Raw genomic sequence first — 20188 nt, forward strand, 5'->3', positions numbered from 1 at the left:
CTGAACATCAAGATTGCCCTGGATGTGGAGATTGCCATGTACAGGAAGCTGCTGGAGGGAGAGGAGAACAGGTGAGTCTTGACACTGTCCTCCCCTGGCCAAGGTTGTGCCTTTCCTTATGATGGGCTGAGTGTTCATAATCTCTCTGTCCATAGAATTGGGAACACATTTACTCTAATTTTTCCCCAAGTGTTTATGGTTACAATATAAATGAGGTGTTCACAGTGACTGTGTCCCGGTGTTACTGATGGGCATTAAAAGAAACAGGAACTCAATGAATCATATTGGCAACTGCACTGACCTGAAGAGCAGTGTTGTATTGCACTGATATCTTATGTTCTTCTCCCTTCATAGGCTCTGTGGAGACAACCCGTCCAACGTCAATGTGTGTAAGTAGCCGTGCATCCTCCTTGCAGAGTGATTTCTCCCATGCTTTGCTGGAATTCCCAGGCTGCCCCTTGGCACACAGTGATCCTCTCTTTCTCTTGCAGCTGTGGTCGGCAGAACCACCATTGCTGGAGGCAGAGCTGGAGGCTTTGGTGCCGGCAGTGGCGTGGGAGGAGGAGTATGCACAGTCGGAGGAGGAAGCATCATCGGGGGCAGCTGTGGGGTGGGAGGAGGAGTGTATAATGGGGGCTTCTCCTCTGGGAGTGGGAGGATGTGTGGCTCTGGAGGTGGCACCTTCATTCCTGCGGGAGCATCCTCGGTCCGGAGATGTGTCACCACCACAACGGTGAAATCTTCGGGCGTGAAGTACTGAGCCCCAACCTCAGTACCGCCAAGGAAAGAAGCATCGCCCGCCTCCAGCCTGCGGCACATCCCCAGAATCCTGCAAAGAAATGAAGCATCCCGCCTCCTCCCCAGAGGCAAACAGCAGCAGAACACCACCCTCTTGGCACCGCTGCTGCTTTCCCCACCCCACCAGTCTCCAGGGATAAAACATTTATGGCCCCGCTAGGAAATATCTCCCTCGGGGTTACCCGTCACCGGAGAGTTCATCCAAGAGCCCTCCTTCCCTCGTGCCAGTCTGGCTGAGCAGAAGCGTGAGCGGATCTGCTCTTTCCTTTCCCTTCTGAGGTCTCTTTTTCAATGGCCATGTTCTCCTTTGCGCTTCCTGCGCGTCCTGCATGTTGCCTACATGCTTGTTTCAGCTGTATTCATGGAAGCAGAAGAAATGTGGCAATGCCCCATAGTCAGGCTTAGGAGTGAGAAGCAGCTCTCCAGAGGATTTGGCAGCTTTCGTATTTTGTAGATTTGTATCACGCTTCTCCTTCACAACTGACATGTGCATGGCCCTATTGCAATCCTTCTGCTACCGGAATTTTACTGCCTTGCTGCTTTCTACCAACATCCCTTCCCCCAAATTCTTTCATTACCAATAAACTGCAGACAGGTGAAAAGATTTCTCTGTGTTGTGTCATTGAAAGTTCTCTGGGGGAGGGTACAAGAGGAACACAGATATTGCTCCTTGCTGTAGCAACGGCAACACAGTGGTGCAGAGCAGGGTACATCCTGCTGTACAAATTGCATCAAATGGGGACATGGTGGGAACGTGCAGCAGGTGGCCTGTCCCCACGGACATCCAGTGCTCTCCACGCTAAGAGCTGCCCAGATGAGGAGGGAGGAGGTGGAGGATGGGCCCTCATCTTCCTTACACAGCCATGTGGCACCACCCTGCACCTCCCCAGCAGGATTCCTATGTCTAAAGGAAAGAAGAGCCAAGAGCATGGCATGGGAAGGGGACAGGGTTGGAAGATGTCTATGGAACGTGATGGTCTGAGTGTGATAGTTGGGATGTGGCTGCTGGATTGGGATGGGGTGAACGTGGCCATTGGGATGTGGCAGTTCAAATGCAGTAGCTGTGATGTGGTGGTTGGGTTGGGGTTGTTTGAATGCGGCCTTTGGGATATGGCAGTTGGATTGGAATGTTTTGAACATGGCCTTCAGGATATAGCAGCTGAATTGGGATGTTTTGAATGAGGCCCTTGGGATATGGCAGCTGGGAAGTGGCAGCCTGAATGCAGCCATTGGGTTGTGGCAATTAGCCAGTGGTGGTTTGAAGATGGACATTGGGATGTGGCCACTGGGACCAGAGCAGGGCATGCACAGCCACCCCCCTTCCACCACATTGCATCCTGCTGTGGTGGCACCTGGAATTCCAACAAGATGTGCTGGAGACCTCAGTAGGGGATGTATTCCATATCTGGTTGTCCTCCACTTCCAAGGCTAGTTGTCCTCCACTTCAACAGTTGATTGTGTTCCACTTTCATGGTTGGTTGTCCTCCACTTCCAAGGCTGTTTGTCCTTAACTTCCACAGCTGTTTTTCCTTCAGTTCCACAGCTGTTCATCCTCCACTTCCACAGCTGGTTGTCCTTCACTTCTATTCCTGGCTATCCTCCACATCCACATCTGTTTGTCCCCCATTTCCACAGCTGTTTGTCCTCCATTTCCAAGGCTGGATGTCCTTCCATGGGAAGATCCTTGGGCCAGATGTGGTGTGAGGGTGAGCAGCACCATCTATCTGACATGCAGGGCTTTTACACAGCGACCGGCACCTCCTGTGTGAGTGATAGCAATGCCCAAGATGCTGTGTGGACACAAATTGCTCACAAAGAAAAGCACCATGAAAGGATAAGACGTGGCCTTGAACCTGCTATTATAACTCCAGATCATCCAGCTAGGTTAGTCATTAACCCTCCATAAATTGCATCCCATCGCATCCCAATTAATTTGATTAATGCTTGGGAGGAGCAAGAGCTGGATGAATGAATCAACATTGGCTGCAGTGGTGAATGTGCACGATCCTGCTGCAGGCACTGTGTCTGCCAGATAAAAGCATGGAAACAGAGTTGGTTTTTGCTCCAGAGTCCTTGCCATCCAACTCACAGAATCACAGTATCACATAATACCCTGAGATGGAAGGGACCCACGCAGCACCACACAAACTCAAACTCGATGTCCTAGAGTGGTATCCCAATGCTCCCTGAGGGACTTCTCTGGGAAGATGCGCCCTATGGGGCAGAACCTTTTCCTCATCCACCCACCCTCCCCTAACACAGCTCTTTGTGCTGTTCTCTGAAGTCAAACAAATGAGGAAGAAATAATAGTTCTAATTTGAAGCCGTTTTACTATCACTTTTTTCTCCAAAATATTCTTTCTGTTGATACACCTGACTGAATTATGCCGGGCCATAATATACCTTATCCTCCTGTTTGCAGAATCAGTGACAATTTTGCTTCTGAAATTTGCAGCTTGGGATGGGAGAGCTGAAGCAGTTATCTCCTGTTTCCTCATCCCAAAGGAAATTCCAATAATAGGTACAAACCTAGACATTGCAAAGCCCAGGAACATTCTTGGGGACTCCTTTAAAAGATGGATGTGTTGGATGTGTTGAAAGCAGGAAGCTTAAAGTCCTGCAGTGTCTCATGCGCAGCATGTCTTCCCAGTGCCATCTGACAACACCCAAGCCAACAGCTCTGGCTGCAGGCTTGGTTCTGCAGCAGCTGCTGGCACCTTTGGGTTCCCTGAGTTTCTCTGGAGTGAGGCCAGGCTGTCACACAGAACCAATGGAGTTTACCTTTCCTGTCTACTGGGGCTGTGTAAAAGGGAGCTGAGCTCATCGCTCAAGTCCTTGCATGGGAGATGGGGCAGCCTGGTGGCTGGGCTCTATGGGGCACGCTGAGAGCTGCGAGCTCCATTTTAAGCACAGATCCCTACTTGCAGTAAAGGGAGTGGTTTTGTTTTAAAATCAGTGAACTCATTTGTGGAACTGCCTCGGTCTCACCAAGCAATGATTATGCTTTAATTGCTGACATTTTCAGTAGGGGAAAATTGTTGCCATTTGGAACACAGAAGATAAAAAAATATTAGGGTTTTTTTTTTTTTTTTTTTTTTTTTTTTTTGTTTATTTGTTTGTTTTCATTGTTTGCAAGACCACTGGTGGTCAAATATCTGGTGGCTCTGGGTCAGACATGAGCTGGTGGGACCCAGAGCCATTTTCCTTCTGCACCGTTTGCTCAGCTCCAGGTGAGCACCGCTGAGGTGGAGCAGAATGGAGACCTCACCCCCCACAGTGCCAAAAGTGAAGTGGAGGAATTCTGCAGAGCCCCCAGAGAGGAGCTGGGCCGTGTGCTGGAGTGTCAGGACTTTTGGGTGGGACACAGAGATGGCTGCATGCAGGACATTGCCAGAAGCAGAGTGAGAAAGCGGGTGTCCACCATATGAGCCCGATCCGGGTGCGAGTGGTGCAATGTTCTTTACACTGGAACTCAGAAAGAAACATGACAGTTGCCATATCTTTATAAGCTACTGGTGAATGAACCCAGGTGGCACGATACTGGCTGTAATTAAAGCTGTAATGAATTTTTAATTGTTACTAATCAAGTTTATTATGGGAGGGCCTCCGGAGACACCAAGATTGCTTCCCTTGAATTGGTCACTGAGCAAATATGGAGAAGACTCACCCTCTTTGCAGCCGTATTGGATAGGGCAGCAAACAGCTGGTGTGCAGGAAACATTTGTCTTTATGAGGAATGCTGCTTTGTGGGAAGGATGGGAAGATCGTTTCCTGGGAGGTGATCCGTGATGCTGTGTTTACATGGCACATCTGAGCAGCAAGGTCCTTTTAATGGGTGAAATGTACAGGGCAATGGAGCTGAAGTGCAGGGAGGTGATGTGAGGCTGAAAGCAGAAATCAGCTTCCGTTGGTTCCTTGTGTCCTCTTCAAACAGCAGTGGCACCCCTTTCCTTCAGGTCTACTTATCCAAGTTCAAAAACAGATCAAATGCTCAACTAAACGCTGACATTTGCAAGTTCCTAAGCAACCATCAGATATCACAGAAACACAGAATTATAGAACCATAAAACCATAGCATGGTTGGGTTTGAAGGGCCCTTAAAGATCATAGGCATAGGATGGTTGGGTTAAAAGGGACCCCAGAATCCCCCCAGCCCCACCCCCTGCCCTGGACTGGTCCCATCAGCTTCCCAGGGCTCCATTCACAGCCTTGAGCACCTCCAAGGATGAGAAACCCACACTTCTCCAGGCAGCATGCCAGGGCCTCAGAGCCATCTGAACAAAAAATTTCCTCCTAACATTTCACCCAAATTTCTCCTTTTTTTTAGCTTAAAGCCATTCCCACTTCTTCTGTTTGACCTCAGAAAGAGGCAGGAGGAAATTCTGCTGTCTGCCATGATGGAGGCCCAAACTCTCCATGTCATGGAGCATCCTGAAGGGGCTGGCAGTGCTCTTATTTCAGTTCTTACTCATCTCAAATCCATTTGTGAAGATTGTGCTACCAGTCAGGCACCTTCCACCCTGGCCTTTTCCCTTTTCTTTTTGATGTCAGCCCTATTCCTCTTCGCCTCTCCCATCCAGCCCAGCCTGTGGACGTGCTGTGCTTCCTGCTCTTTCTTGGCCCCATTTCATTCCCTCTCAGCTAAAGCTGGGACGGGTAGAGCAGGATTTGCTGAATTCTGTCAACCACATCACCTGTGCGTAGTGCTGACGGCAACACTTCCAACTCCTCTTCCTCACGCCCACTCTGCCTTGGAATCCGATGCTTCTCCACCCTCCATCCTGCTCCCACGCTCACTTGCTCTGACCCAAGAGCTGCGTGATGTACCCTTACGTTCACACTCCTGACCCCACAGTCCACATTTTCTGACCTGCCCTACTGCTGCTTGAGAATCCTGGCATGACACAGCATGATGACCCACTCTGAGCTACAAGCACAAATGGAAACCTCTGCATATCCCATGGCTTCGGGGCCAAATTTGCAGACATGGTCATCAAATGCCACTAGAGGGCTTGTACAAGGGACACTACCCTGCTGTCACACACTTGCTCGTGTCCTCCAGGTTGATGACAAATTGACTTTCCCCTAAATTATGGGATGTGGACTTCGGGTTGTCAAGAAAAACACTACCTGAAGAGAAGACTTGTTTCAAGCTTGTGGCTGACAGACTGATGAAATATGAAAGGACAAATGATGGATTGCATCTGTCTACAGCCCTGCTTGTAACAACTCTGTCTGAGCTGCAGGTCCTCTGCTTTAAGGGGTTGATATTGAGCCAGGACATCAACTGGAATAGGAACAAGTGCTGTCTCAGACACTTTGCACTGATGTTGCAGATCTTTGGAGCAGCATTCCATCCTCCTTCCCAAGGTCACTCTCTGCAGACCCCAGAATAAATGAGTTAGGTCATCTGTGTCTCTTCAGGATTTGGAATCTGCTGGAGCAAAGGCTGGGCCAGCAGACAAAGGATGCTTTCTGCACCTGGCTTGGCTCGCCTTCTCATCTCTCCCATCATAAAATCACAGAATCATTTAGGTTGGAAAGGACCTCTAAGACCCCTAAGTCCAACCTCAACCCATCCCACCATCCACTGACCATATCCTCAAGTTCCACATCTCCATGTTCCTGAACACCTCTGTGGTCACTTCCCCAGCCCCCTGGGCAGCCTGTGCCAATGCATCACTGCTCTTCCAGAGGTGAAATTTCTCCTAATATCCAACCTGACCCTCACCTGGCGCAACTTGAGGCCATGACCTCTCCTCCTATTGCTGTGACCTGGAGCAGAGGCCAACCTCTTCCTTGGCCCAACCTCATTTCAGGGCATTGTAGGGAGCCATAAGATCTCCACTGAGTTTGCTCCAGACTGATCCAACCCTCTTCCCTTGACCACTCTCTGCAATCCCTGTACTCCTTCACAGCTTTGTTGCCCTTCTCTGGACATGCTCCAGTGCCTTGATGCCTTCCTATAGTAAAGGACACCAAGCCATGCAGACATGTGGGAGTGAATGTAGAGATCCTTTGCAGCAGGAGATTTTCCAGTGTTGGAGGGATGGAAGCATTACAGGGAGGATGCATTGGTGCTGAGTGCTGCACAGGTTGCATGGCAAATCCCTTTGGTGAGCATTGGTTGTTTGATGAAAAGAGAGCCGCCGCTCTTCTACATCACATCACATCTCTTCAAGAAGTCTGCACTGTTCCAGACCTCCCGGCACTTCAAGGCTGTTGACCCCAAGGCTCAGGATGTGCATACTCTGGAAAAAGAGCAAACCAAGATCCTCAGCAAAAGCATTGCCTGCTTCATTGACAAAGCAGGAGTTGTGGCAGAGGCGTAATTTTTCCCCCATTGCAATTGTAAAGACTCATAGCACCCAGTGTTGGTAGGTCAGCACAGGGGGAGTTTGGTGGCTGGATCTGAGGGCTGGGGACACAGCAATGTGCCAGGATATCGATACTGGATGCAGTGGGATAACTTGGGCTCTGGATCCCCTTTGTCCACATTGAGGACTCAACAGTTTGCATTGAACTGCTCTGCCCTTGGTGGACTTTAAAGCTGAGCACCACTAGAGGGCTCAGAGAAGACTTCATGTGCATTTGAAACTTATGTAGATACACACCCACATCTCAGTGACTCCTTGCTGCACAACACCCCCTGTCCATACAATCATAGAATCACTAATAATGGGAAAGACCTCTAAGATCACCCCAACCCTAACCCTAATTCGCCAGCCCATCACCAGCATACCACTAAGTCCCTCAGTGCAACATCTCCATGTTTCCTGAACACCTCCATCTCCCTGCAAGGTGGAGCAGGAGAGAGTTTATTGCTGATAATTCTGGCATGGGAAAAAGCGAAGTGTGGTGTGGGAGAAATTGTGCCCTGGGTGCCAGGGGTGCTTCACAGCCTTCTGCTTTTTCGGATCTGTGTGAATAAATGACTGTGATGAGCAGCAGCTCCATGTGGTTTCCTCTCAAGTTGATTTCCTCTAGTGGTTTCCACAATCATGGGCTGAAACATCCCATCCCTCTTCCACAGCATCACCTGCAGGACCTGGAAAATGTGCACAATCAAGTTGGCTTATGGCACTGACCCACCTAAAGCAAAGCAAGTGCTGCCCCACGTTCCCCCTTCTTGCAAGAAAGAGTAACCTTCATGCCATGCACTGGTGTGACATGCACTGCTGCCGTGCAGCCTTGCCTGTGGGTATGATGGGTTGGATCTCGCAGGCACAGCACCATTTTTGATCCTGGAAGCAGAGGTTGTCTTGAAACCAGAGGTCTCTGTGGAGAGGATGAATGCACAGAGATGCTGTGGGAAGCTCTGGGCTGGCTGTTGCCACAGCTGTCACCACTTGGGCAATTGCAGCCCCAGTGGAGGTTGGCAGAGAACTCCCCAAATTTCACTGCTTTCTGTGCTACTTTACCTCTTCTCCACCTGTTGTGTTGTCCTGTCAGTGCTGTTATTGCTCTGGTGGAGCTAATGACAGCAATTGAGCTTCCAATAACTCAAAAGAGCGATTTACTCAATTGATCAAGTGCTGACCTTGATTGGACTAATTATCAGCTCTATGCCAATTGGAAGGCCAACCCAGGCGATACATAGGCATGATTGCGAGGGCGCGGCCATCTTCCCAGTTGTGACAACACTCAGCTCGATGGAGGCAGCACTGGGACCCACTTCTTTCATTGGCTGCTAATCATGTTGTTTACCGGATTCTGAATATCGTCCAGAATTGTCCCCAGCTGCTTCAGCTTCCTATTGGGGTGGGAAGGATGTTATTAGCATTGTTCTCTGTCGTGAACAGAGTCTGTGGCTGCTGCCTTTGCCCTTTTCACGCATCTTTTTCCCCATCCAGTGAGGAAGTGCAGATGCACTACGCATGAAAGGCATTTCTTGGGTTTTCTTGGTTTTTATAGAAGTGGAAAGAACTACAGGGATGTTTAATGACTTTGCCTTCTATAAAAGAGACCTCATGAATGGGGCCATGGCTCAGCTGGATGGATTAAGTCCCTCTTAGGGGATGTCACCCCATTCCTCTTCTCCTTATTCACACTGAAGATTTGGATCAGGAACCGCCCCAACCTTTCCCCTTTGTTTGTACTGCAGATGCCTTTAGCATCAACTATTTTTGCTCTGGGAGAGCAACTGTGCATAGGTAGAAGTCATGATTTCTTGTGACGCCTGATGTATTTAAGCTGGAGTTCAGCCCAGTTTCCTCCCTGTGCTCATTTTTCTATTTTTTTTTTTCTTTTTTTTCTTCCTCTGTTTTGGATCTCTGCTTCTCCTGAAACCCTTTGGAGATTCCATCTCCCCATTGCTCCAGCACTGCACACCCCAGCTCCAGGGCATCAGCCGTCCTCATAATGCAGCTGCGTAAAGTAAAGCTAAAGAATGCAGCAAAGCTCTGCTTCAGCCACTGACAGATGTGATTAATAACAGCGATAGAAGAATTACTTCACCATTTTCACACATTATTTTGAATTGGTACTTTCACATTCTTGTAGGGGAAATAAGGGATTAACAGATATTGTAATCATGATTAGTATTTTCTGAGGAGATCGCTTAATTAATATTATAGGTGGTTAAAAGTAAGTTATAGACTTGTTTACCTTCCTGCTAACCTAGAATAATTAGCCATTAGTCATTTGTTAACGGGATTGCAAGGCAAAGCAATACTGCGTTTTCTAACAGAAGAATCCCTGCTGGTTGGGACCTGAGGCTAAAATTGAGCCCTACCCCCCACCCAAAACATCTCAGATGGGTGAGAAAGGATGGGGACAGACCTGCCCGAAGCCAACACCAGGGAGAACTCATCCTGCAAAGCTTTGGCATTCTCAGAGGTGAATGCTCAACCCAAGGCTGGCCAATGGGAGTTGGGTCAGTCCCTACCAGCTCTCCTGGTTGGATATTTGGAGAAATGTCACCTCTGAAAGAGTGGTAATGCATTGGCACTGACTGTCTGGGGAAGTGAGGGAGTCACTGTCCCTGGAGTGCTCAGAACTGTGGAGATGTGGCACTTGGGGACATGGTCAGTGGGCATGGAGGGATATGTTGGGGCTGGACTGGGTGAGCTTGACTGTGTTTTCCAACCTTAATGATTCTATGATTCCTGTTGGTCTTCCACCCCCTTGTTGCTTTCTCTGAGCTCTCGGTTCCAACCATATGCAGGCTGTTCTGCTCTGCCCCTCGTGCTTTGACTTCCACTTTATTCTTTCTTCCATCCAAAAAGCAGCCTCTCACATGCCAGCAGAACTGCTTCTTACCATCCAAAATACTGATATCTGCCTCCATACATCCACATTATGGGGCAGCTCCCAATGGAGGGGTGATGGCACACGCTCACACACCCACCTGGCCAGCACTGACCCCAGTCTGCACCCTGCTTCTATACAATGCCACCAAAGCTTTCCCACAGAATCCTTCTCATTACCAAAGACAAAGGGACATTTGCCCCCGAAACCATTCCTAGACAGCAGTCAATACCAATGCGTATTATCCCTTCTCTCCTGTCTTAGGGAGACATCCCCGGACTGTATGTTCTCCTACAAGGCAGTGGGGGAAAATGAAAGTCTGTGGGGAGAAGGCATTTATCTGTGGGTGTCTGCATGACCTCAGTCCCATTTCCTAGGTGACTGAGGCCCTACTTACGCAGGTATTTGGGCAACTGCTGATCAAGATCTACTATTTCAATTTTCCATGTGCATGCCTATCTCTTCCATCTGGGCAGATCTTAAGTACCTTATTTATGTCTTACTGCATTTATGTCCTACTGTACCACACTGCTGGATGTCCATTGCACTGCCAATTTCCTTTTCCTTGGCTCATCCAACTTGTAAAAGCCATCAGTTTCTGTCCCAATTTGGATAGAAGTAGATCTCTCAAATCTGCCCTATTTTAGTCATGTTTTGGCATTCTATTATTAATGGCTTAAGATAGTCTTTCCAAAATGTTGAGATATTTCCTTGAAATGAGCCTAAGTACCAGTTATGATGTTTCCCATTTACTGACTGGAGGTGGAATGAGAGACATTTCCCATTTGTTACTTGGTTGACTGGAGGTGGAATGAGAGAGGGAGCAGGTGGGTTCCTCTTTCAGTCGTTCCCAAGAAAACCAATGTGTGGCTTTGTTGAATTGTATCAATGGTTTGAAAATGCTAATATTTTGTGTGGTCCCTTGGTGACATGGATCTGCTGGAGAAGAGCTCAATTTGCACCACTTTCACCACCCAAACTCAGGAGCTGATGAGTTCTCCAAGTTCCGTTCTGGTCCATGGAGGAAAATGAGAGAGACAAACTCACGTCACCTGTGTAGGAAACTTCTCTGAGTGGGAGAAACCACACATGGAGGTTCTGGGCTCTCTATAGAAGAAGCCCAGGCAGTAAACCGTGCCTCAGTGACTTGTTGGACACTACTTCAATTTGCTTATTAAAAAAATGCTACCAGCAAAGACCCAGATGCTCATGGCAGTGGGAAGCCCCTCTTCAGGGGGGGAAGTCCTTCAGAAGGACTCTGCTCTGTGGTGCTGGTCCATGGCAAGGATATGCTGAACTGGAAGTCATTTTGTCTACGCATTGAGGACTCTCTTCCGCATGAATGATCTGAAGGCACTCGGACACATCTGAGAGCAGTGCCAGGTCCTTGCAGGGGAGAGGAACTTGTGACATCTCCCCCTCCATCCGCAGGATGTGTCGACGAGATCCAGCCCAACAGGTCCAGGTGTGGCCAGGTTTGCTGTGCCAGCGCTGAGCTGTGCCAAGGATGGTCACAACAGCAGCCTACACGCTGTGCCATGTGTACACGGCACATGGGGCAGGGTGGCTGCTCCATCACACAGGGGTTACAGAAAGCAGGGCAGAGCTGCTTTGGCAGTTGATGCAGCGGTTCTCTACATCTGAATGGGCACCTGGTTTGCTTCAAGCAGTGAACTGATGTATTTAGGGCAGTGGTTTGTACAGACACCTGCAGCCTTTGTTCTACATGGAAATGGCTTGTTTGGTCCATGGGTGTTCCCTCCCCTGGCTCGTGGCACTTCCTTCCCAACCTGTGTGGGTGATCCATCATGGATCATGGTTGGTTCATGTTGTGTGGGGATGAGCTGCTCTCATCAGGAAAAGAGGAAGGTTGAGGATGAGCAGACCCCAAAGCTCAGCAGATAGGTGGAGGGGCAGCATGTCTCTATCAGCTGCTGCATGACACCAAGAAAATGTTAATTAAGGTGAAGAAAATGGATATTTTAGCTCAAAACTGGTAAGGAAAACGATGAGTCATGGCCACTGAATATCAGCTCCTCCTGACAGGAAATCTGATATTGTCTTAATCTTCACCTGAGCCTAATAATGGCCCCGAGGTCACATGGGATTGTCAGGCTCTGCAGTGCTCATGCACAGCATCTCCTCAACAAAATTCTTCAGGGAGCAAACAGAGCTCAGGACTTGACAATACAGGAGTGAAGAAGAGCACTTAGGTTTTGTTCCCTTGAGATGCAACAGCATGTAGGAAATATTGAGCCAAAGCAGAAGAGGAAGGATTTTGTTAAAAATCCAAGTGCTGTTTGGCAGATGCATTGTAATGGGTCTGTTTCCTACCTATCCATTTTAAATTATGATCTTTTTTACTTTTTTTGTTGCTGTTTACCATAATTATTCCTCCCAGCAGGACACACAGTTCTCAATCCAAGTCATGTTTTTATTTAGGTATATTATCAGAGGGTAAATTCAGCTGGAAACTGTTAAAATTCTCAGTAGTTGTAAGTAACTGTAAGTAACCCTTGAAGTTTAACTATGAAAATGTAGCACAAATGAATTGCCTGGGCTGCTATTGGCCATTCCTGGGGTAAGGCTGTAAGACACCAAGTTTTGCACAAAAAAAACCCAGTATTTCTCATTTAGAATTATTGCTTTCAGTGTTGGAACTAAATGATCTTTGAGGACCTCTTCAACCCAACCATTCTGTCATTCTATGATCTTAAAGGGCCCTTTCAACCCGATCATCCTATGGTTCTGTGATATATAAGGACCCTTCTAACCCAGCAATCCATTGGTTATGTGATCTTTAAGGACCCTTCCAGCCCAACCATTCCTTAATTCTATGATTCTGTTCCTGGAGAATACTGTGTCTACTTCTGGGAAAAGGCCTTCATCTGGTCGCTGAGCACCCCAAAACTTGCTCATTTTTTTTGATACCAACTGGTCTGATGGCAGCTCTCCCTACTCTCCCTTAGCTCTCCCTACAAACCCTTCATTTAGGAGACCTTCCCAGGGGAAGATCACAAAGCCCTGACCACACAGCCACTGTGCAACTGAAGGGTGCCCAGAGTGGCTTTCCTCCAGCGTCTTTGGAAGGAAGAGGATCATTCTGGAGACACAAGACAAAGCTGAAGACTTGATGCTCTCAGGACTTGGCTCCCAAATGCTTTTTGACACATCCATGGCCATTATATCTGCACCAGTACGTGCTGGGGCTGGAAAAGTAAAGAAGGCCCTGCACAGAGATGGCAAGAGAACGGAGGGGGGGATCAGAGTGATGCTCAGTGTGAGAATCTGGGCAAGAACATCTTGGTTTAATTGATGGGTGTTTACACCTCTCAGAGCTTCTTCTTTTTCATTTACATCTCTGTTGATTAAAGTCAAGATCAATACAGTTTTTTTTTTTCTTTCCTTTTTCTGTTTTCAAACACACAGTCTCAGCTTTGTGAACCAAAGACTGTTAGCAAGAAGACACAACCTCACCACCCTCCCTGTCCATGCAGCCCTTTGGAAGCAATGCTTACAAGAAAAAAAGGAGAAAAGGAAACTAAGGCAGAAAATTCTTTGCACATTCTAGCATGTGTGAAGCAAGGTGAGCCACCCCCAGGCCAATTCAACAGCAGGACGATATCAAGACCTCATGTCGCATAAAATGAGATGCCAAAGGAGGTGGGGAAATTCAAGAGAAATCAAACCATGCTAAGGTGCATGGATAACTGTGCTAACTGTAATTAATGATGGAGGGGCAAGCTAATTAGATAAGGAAATCTCATCTGAGCAAAGCTGATGAGTCAAGCAGGATTTGTTGGAGTTTCATAACTCCTTCATTGGTGTGTGATGTTTACTCTATCTCCTGCTCAAGTGCCCAATAATTGCTGCTTGATGATACAAACCAATAATAACATTAACAGAGCTGATAATTACCACGGAATGGAGACGAACTTCTCCGAACATATAAAGGAGAACTTCTGTTACCCCCAGCAGAGGAGCTGAGGATCTTGCACTCTCATTTCTCCTCCTGTTTTACAGCCTTCCCCATCTGCTCTCATCTTAACTCTCTGAAGCATCGCTATGAGCCACCATTTCTTCAGATTTGGCGATGGGAATTTCAGCTCTTCTTCTGCTCACTGTGGCACACTGGGGAGCGGGAGAGGCTCCTCTGCCATGAGCCATTGGGAAGACGATAGAGGACAAAGATTTGGTGGTTATGGCTATGGCTATGGCTATGGCTACGGCAGCAGGAGCCTCCACAACCTCAGTGGGTTTAGGAACTTTTCTACTGGTGGAATCTATGAAGGAGATGGAGGAGGGTACAGAAGGCACTGGGGGTACTATGATGGGAGATACCTGGACAGGGACTTAGGGAGAAGAGGGTATTTTGTAGGGGATTTTCAAGGTGGGGAAGGTAGGACGTATGGAGGAGGCTCAAGCAGGGGAACGCTCAGTGGAGGCCTTCGTGAGCAAGGGACTGGGCAGGGCTTGAGACACGCTGCTGCTGGTGGAGGCATCAAGGAGGTCCATGTCAACACCAACCTGCTGAGGCCAGCACAAGTGCAAGTTGACCCTGAGTTCCAGAGAATGCGGTCAGATGAGAAAGAGCAGATTAAGACACTCAACAACAAATTCGCATCGTTCATTGATAAGGTGAGTCCCTGTTCTTTCTTTACTTGTCATGGAGTGGGAAACACCAGAGGTGCTTCTTATGGGTCCAACCAGTGCATCTGGTTCTCCTCTGCAACCTCATCCTCTGCCCCAAAATCTCTGCACTGTCTGGATTCCCTTCTGCCTTAATGGCTTACTACAAACGCTGTTGTGTGAATCATGTTTAGCTGTGGAATAGGAATCTCTGTGTCGTGTCTTGTGGCAGGACAGTAACGAACTACAGCATTGTTGCCAACATATCAGCTCATTTGACTTTTGAGGAAATGGGTTTGTGATACTCCAGGGCCTAAGAATTGTTTGTGCTAGCAAGAGAAACAGAGGGTGGACTTGAGCATCCTTGAGGTTTTCTGTTTCTTTTTCTCAAGCCGAGCAAAACGTTTCATTTCTCCCAACCATAAAACATGGACTTATTTGCTTGGAGATTTTCCAGATGCCCCCCACATCATTCTTTACCTCTTTCCTTAGTCTATATTCAGAACTTCCACCTCTGTGTGATTTTACCTTCTCAGTCATTCCTACACACATGCACAGGGGAAAAACAGCCTGAAGAACACTTCCACCCACACAGACAAAGGCGTGTGCCTTTGTTTGGGTGTTCACGTGTGTCTGCATAGGGTGGCAGCTGGTGCCATTTGTTACACATGAAGACATAAGAGCCTCTTGTATTACCGTACAGAAAAGGTGTCGGTTACACCCAGCTGTTTTAACCATGCTTAATCCTAAAAAATGGGGTCGCTTTGACTCTTTCTTCTTTATTTTAAACCTTTTGCATGAGAGCTGCCAGCAGACAGTCTTGTTCATTGTCCCTACACTGTTGTCAGTGCTTCCCAGTGGCTGAGGTGCTCCTGTGTTTTGCCTTCCAGGTTCAATGCCTGGAGAGGCAGAACCAGGCTCTGATGACCAAATGGGAACTGCTGCAGCAGCAAAGCTCCCAGCCGGAGGAGAGCAGAAGCATCACCTCCTTCTTCCAGTCCTACATCAATAACCTGCAGAGGCAGCTGGACATGCTGCGGAGCCAGAAGGAGCAGCTGGATCCAGAAGCCTATGAAATACTTCAGCTTGTTGAAGATTACAAAAAGAGGTGAATAGTCACTAAACCAGGACAAGGCATACTGTAGAGCTGGAGTTTTCCCAGGCAGTGGTATCATGCTTTGGGATGGCATGGCTTTCTGGTCTCCACGCATGCTGTAGACTTGAGAACACTGCTCCGTGGTAGGCTTGTTTGGGGCTTTTGGAGCTGAAGTTGAAAGAAAGTTCAACATGTCCACTGTTCGGATGATTCTCTTTTGTTTAAGATCCATTTGGCTGAAGAATTCAGATAGGCAATTAGCTACCTGTTTCTTCTCTCTGCTACAGATTTGAGGACGAAATCAATGAGCACGCATCTAAAGAAGAGGAATATGTGGAGCTTAAAAAGGTGAAGTAACTCAAGACACTGGGTTAAACCAAAGCCGTGGAAATAAAACAGTAACTGGTTGGTTGTTGAAGTTTTCAGAAATAGGGATTAACCTCACTTCCTTTTTCTAGAGACAGAATGGAGAGAAATCACTTCTTCCAGTGAATGTCTTTGTTCTGTGTAAGATGTGTATTTAAAAGTCTCTGTCTGTTTCCATTCACTGAAGCCGAGAGGAGAGATTGTTATTAAGGTCTGAAGTTGAGGAAAATAAATCTAGCACAAAGATCTGTGTGCTCCAGGAATGAAAGACTGAAATCAAGCTTTGTATGATCTGTGATTCAGAAAGGAGTTGGCCATCAAAAGAACATAAATAAGTGTTGGTTTCTTTCACAGGAATTGGACAGTGCCTACATGAGAAAAATGGAGTTTGAAGTTCGGGTGGAAATTCTGAAGCAGGAGCTTGAGTTCCTCAGATGCTTATATGAGGCGGTGAGTACGTTTCTTGGGTCAGGAGCACAGACACCCTTTGGAAGCTGCAGGAAAATTCTCCTGAGCAGGACTTGGTGTGCAGGGTGGTGCTGTAGGTGGAACCACCCCTGATTTAATAATGTTGTGGGTTTTTTTAATCTGTCAATGAAAAAAGGGGCTGGAAGAGACATGGGAAAACTGAAACTGGGGATGGAGCAGCAGGACTTGAGGGAGGCTGGGATATTCCAGCGGGTAACTGGCCAGAAGGTCCAATTTCAGTCTTCATGACAGGACCCAAACTGCTTGTCTGAACTGCAAAAATCCAAAAATCTTGTTTTCCTTGCAGGAGCTGTCCCAGCTGCAAACAGTAGTTGACAACACCAATGTCATTCTGTCCATGGACAATGGCAGAGAAGTGAACATGGACGGCATCATTGAAGAAGTCCGGCAGGAGTATGAGAGAATTGCTCAGAAAGGCAAAGATGAAGTCAATGCCATGTACCAAGGCAGGGTGAGTAGACATATCACAGAATCACAGAATCACAGAATCACAGAATCACCTGGGTTGGAAGGGACCTCAAGGATCATGTAGTTCCAACCCCCCTGCCTAACAGGGCCACCAAACACACACATTCAGATCAGGTTGCCCAGGACCCCGTACAACCTGGCCTTGAACACGTCCGAGGACGGGGCATCCACAACCTCCCTGGGCAGCCCGTTCCAGGGCCTAACCACTCTCCTTGTAAAGAACTTCCCCCTAACATCCAACCTAAATCTTCCCTCCCTCAACTTAAAACCATTTCCCCTAGTCCTGCTGTTGTCAGCCCTTTTGAAGAGTTTACTACCTTCCTGGGTGTAGGTTCCCTTCAGGTATTGATAGGCTGCAATGAGGTCACCCCGCAGCCTTCTCTTCTCCAGGCTGAACAAGCCCAACTCCCTCAGCCTGTCCTCATAGGGGAGGTGCTCCAGCCCCCTGATCATCTTAGTCGCCCTCCTCTGGACCCTTTCCAAAATCTCAATGTCTTTCTTGTACTGAGGGCTCCACACCTGGACACAGGACTCCAGATGGGGCTTCAGAAGAGCCGAGTAGAGAGGGACAATCACCTCCCTGTCCCTTCTGACCACCCCTCTCCTGATGGAGCCCAGGATCCCATTTGCCTTTCGAGCTGCCAGAGCGCACTGCTGGCTCATGTTAAGTCTCTCGTCCATCAGGACCCCCAGGTCCTTCTCTGCCAAGCTGCTCTCAAGGACCACTCCTCCCAGCCTGTACGGGTGCCTGGGGTTCTTCCGGCCCAAATGCAAAACCTTGCACTTTGCCGTGTTGAACCTCATTAGGTTCACCCGAGCCCAGCCCTCCAGCCTTTCGAGGTCCCTCTGAATGGCATCCCTTCCTTCCACCGTATCAACTGCACCACTCAGCTTGGTGTCGTCAGCAAACTTGCTGAGGGTGCACTCAATTCCCTCATTGATGTCATTAATAAAGATGTTAAAGAGCACCGGTCCCAAGACAGACCCTTGGGGGACACCACTTGTTACCGGCCTCCACCTGGACACAGAGCCATTGACCACCACCCTCTGTCTGCGGCCTTTCAACCAATTGCTTATCCATCGGGTCGTCCACCCATCAAATCCACTTCCCTCCAATTTGGAGATGAGGATGTGGTGGGGGACCATGTCAAAGGCCTTGCTCAGGTCCAGGTAAATGACATCGGTCGCCTTCCCTTTGTCCACCAATGCCGTCTCTCCCTCATAGAAGGCCACAAGATTAGTTAGGCATGACCTTCCTTTGGTGAAGTCGTGCTGGCTGTCTCGGACCCACAACCCTGAGATTAAGAGTCTCATGCTCTACCGACTGAGCTAGACTCATATGAATGAGTCTCCCTTACTTAGGGTTAATTGATCCAGAAACCAACATGTCCATTCTCTTCTCTCTACCCATCAGTACCAGGACCTTCAGAACATGTGGGTGAATCAGCGAGAGCAACTGAGAAACAGTTACCAGGAAATCCAAGAACTTACCAGGCAGATCCAAAGATTGCAGCCGGAAATTGAAATAGTCAGGAAAGAGGTAAAGATGATACATCCCAACAAGACTAAACTATTCTTGCCACTCTTACATGGAGAGAAAGTGGAGAATAATGTAGCCTGCCGTTTGGAGGCAAAGCTAAAGATGATATTTTCAAAATGAAGAAAATTTGAATTTGGAGTGCCTACTGGGATTTAATTTCAATTGATTTACCCAGTCTAATGTTGTATCTTCTAAGCTTTGTCATTGCGGTCTTTTAATTTCCAAGAAAAATGAGGAGGGCTTGAAAATCCCAGTCCCACTGGAAGAAAAGGGACAAATTCTATTTGTGCCCTCTGCAGAATGACAGACACCAAGAGGCTATCAGAGATGCTGAGCAGCGTGGGAGCTCTGCAGTCAAAGACGGACAGAAAAAGCTTCAGGAGCTGGAGAACGCTTTGCAGCAGGCCAGGGAAGACCTGGGTCGAATTCTGCATGATTATCAGGAGCTTCTGAATGCAAAATTGGCCCTGGATGTTGAAATTGCCATGTACAGGTCACTGCTTGAGGAGGAGGAGACCAGGTAGGCACAGACTGCTCATCACAAGTAGCAGCAACCTATCCCATGCTACGATCCATCACTTGGATCTTAGATGAGTTCCTACCTGGAAGGGTCGAAATCTTTGTTTGCCTATTGATACCTAGGATTATTTTCATGTTTGGTGGTTCCATCTTCTCAATGTCACTTTTTGTTCACAGGATACAGGAAGGTGTGCCAGCTACTGTCCGTAAGTATCTTCAAGTTTCGGAGTTCTTAAAGGCACTGTTAGTATTTTGCTTGCAGTATGCTTAACACCTACTGCCAGAACGATGCCATGTAATTCTAGATTAGTTTCCTAGGAAAAACAAACAAGTGGCACTCCCTCATGAGTGGGAAAGTGCATGTATATGTGCATGTAAATATCAACATATGTCAACCTTGATTTTAAATTTATTGGTCAAATTCTACCAAGTTCAGCCAAACACATAGGAAATAAGGAGAGCTCAATATGTCCATGTAGTGAATGTAAAAAGTAATTGAAATAGTCCTAAAAAATTTCTGTAAGTAGAAAATCAACTGAAGGAGAGATCAACCAGGGCTCACTCATGATCTTTCCAGAAGACCCAGACACGCCGACATGAAAGCTAATATGCAACTTATGATTACGGAAGTCAATGCTAGAAGAATAAGTTTGATATGTATTTACTTCTTGCAGGTGTTGTTACACACAGTGCAAGCAGTGGAAGTGGCTTTGGAAGAGAACATGGTGACTTCAACAGAGGCAAGGAAGAGATGAGCTCTGATGATAGCAACAGGACAATATGGACAGAGACAAGACCTGGAGGGGGAAGTGACAGTGGAGGACAAAGTGATACGGGATCAACACATGGCAGTAGAAGAGAAGCAGGAAGAGAAGAAAGGCAATATCATACTGGAAGGAGCTCAGGGTCGGGATCTGGATCTGGGCATGCATCAGGAGGGAGAATTAGCACAGGAGGATCCTCATACAGAGGTGGCCACAGCTCTGGAGGCTTTGGGTCGAGCTCCGGCAGTGGCCGAAGCAGTCCTCACGGTGG

General features: G+C 47.8%; 1 protein-coding gene across 1 annotated transcript in view; it reads left to right on the forward strand.

Moving 5' to 3' along the window:
* The window catches only part of LOC122169725 (keratin, type II cytoskeletal 5-like), a gene marked incomplete at its 3' end in the record, with an annotated part of 30726 nt that extends 11572 nt beyond the window's left edge, over positions 1 to 19154 (forward strand). The window contains exons 13-16 of the mRNA XM_042836081.1: positions 16492 to 16587; positions 16913 to 17077; positions 18509 to 18634; positions 18934 to 19154. Of these exons, the coding sequence (XP_042692015.1) occupies positions 16492 to 16587; positions 16913 to 17077; positions 18509 to 18634; positions 18934 to 19154 (608 nt within the window). The remainder of the gene's footprint in view (positions 1 to 16491; positions 16588 to 16912; positions 17078 to 18508; positions 18635 to 18933) is intronic.
* Between the last annotated feature and the right edge of the window lie 1034 nt (positions 19155 to 20188).

This window comes from Centrocercus urophasianus, unplaced genomic scaffold, assembly GCF_019232065.1.
Source record: "Centrocercus urophasianus isolate 14NV4802_14NV808 unplaced genomic scaffold, USGS_Curo_1.0 seq_571, whole genome shotgun sequence".
NCBI classification, from domain to species: Eukaryota; Metazoa; Chordata; class Aves; order Galliformes; family Phasianidae; genus Centrocercus; species Centrocercus urophasianus.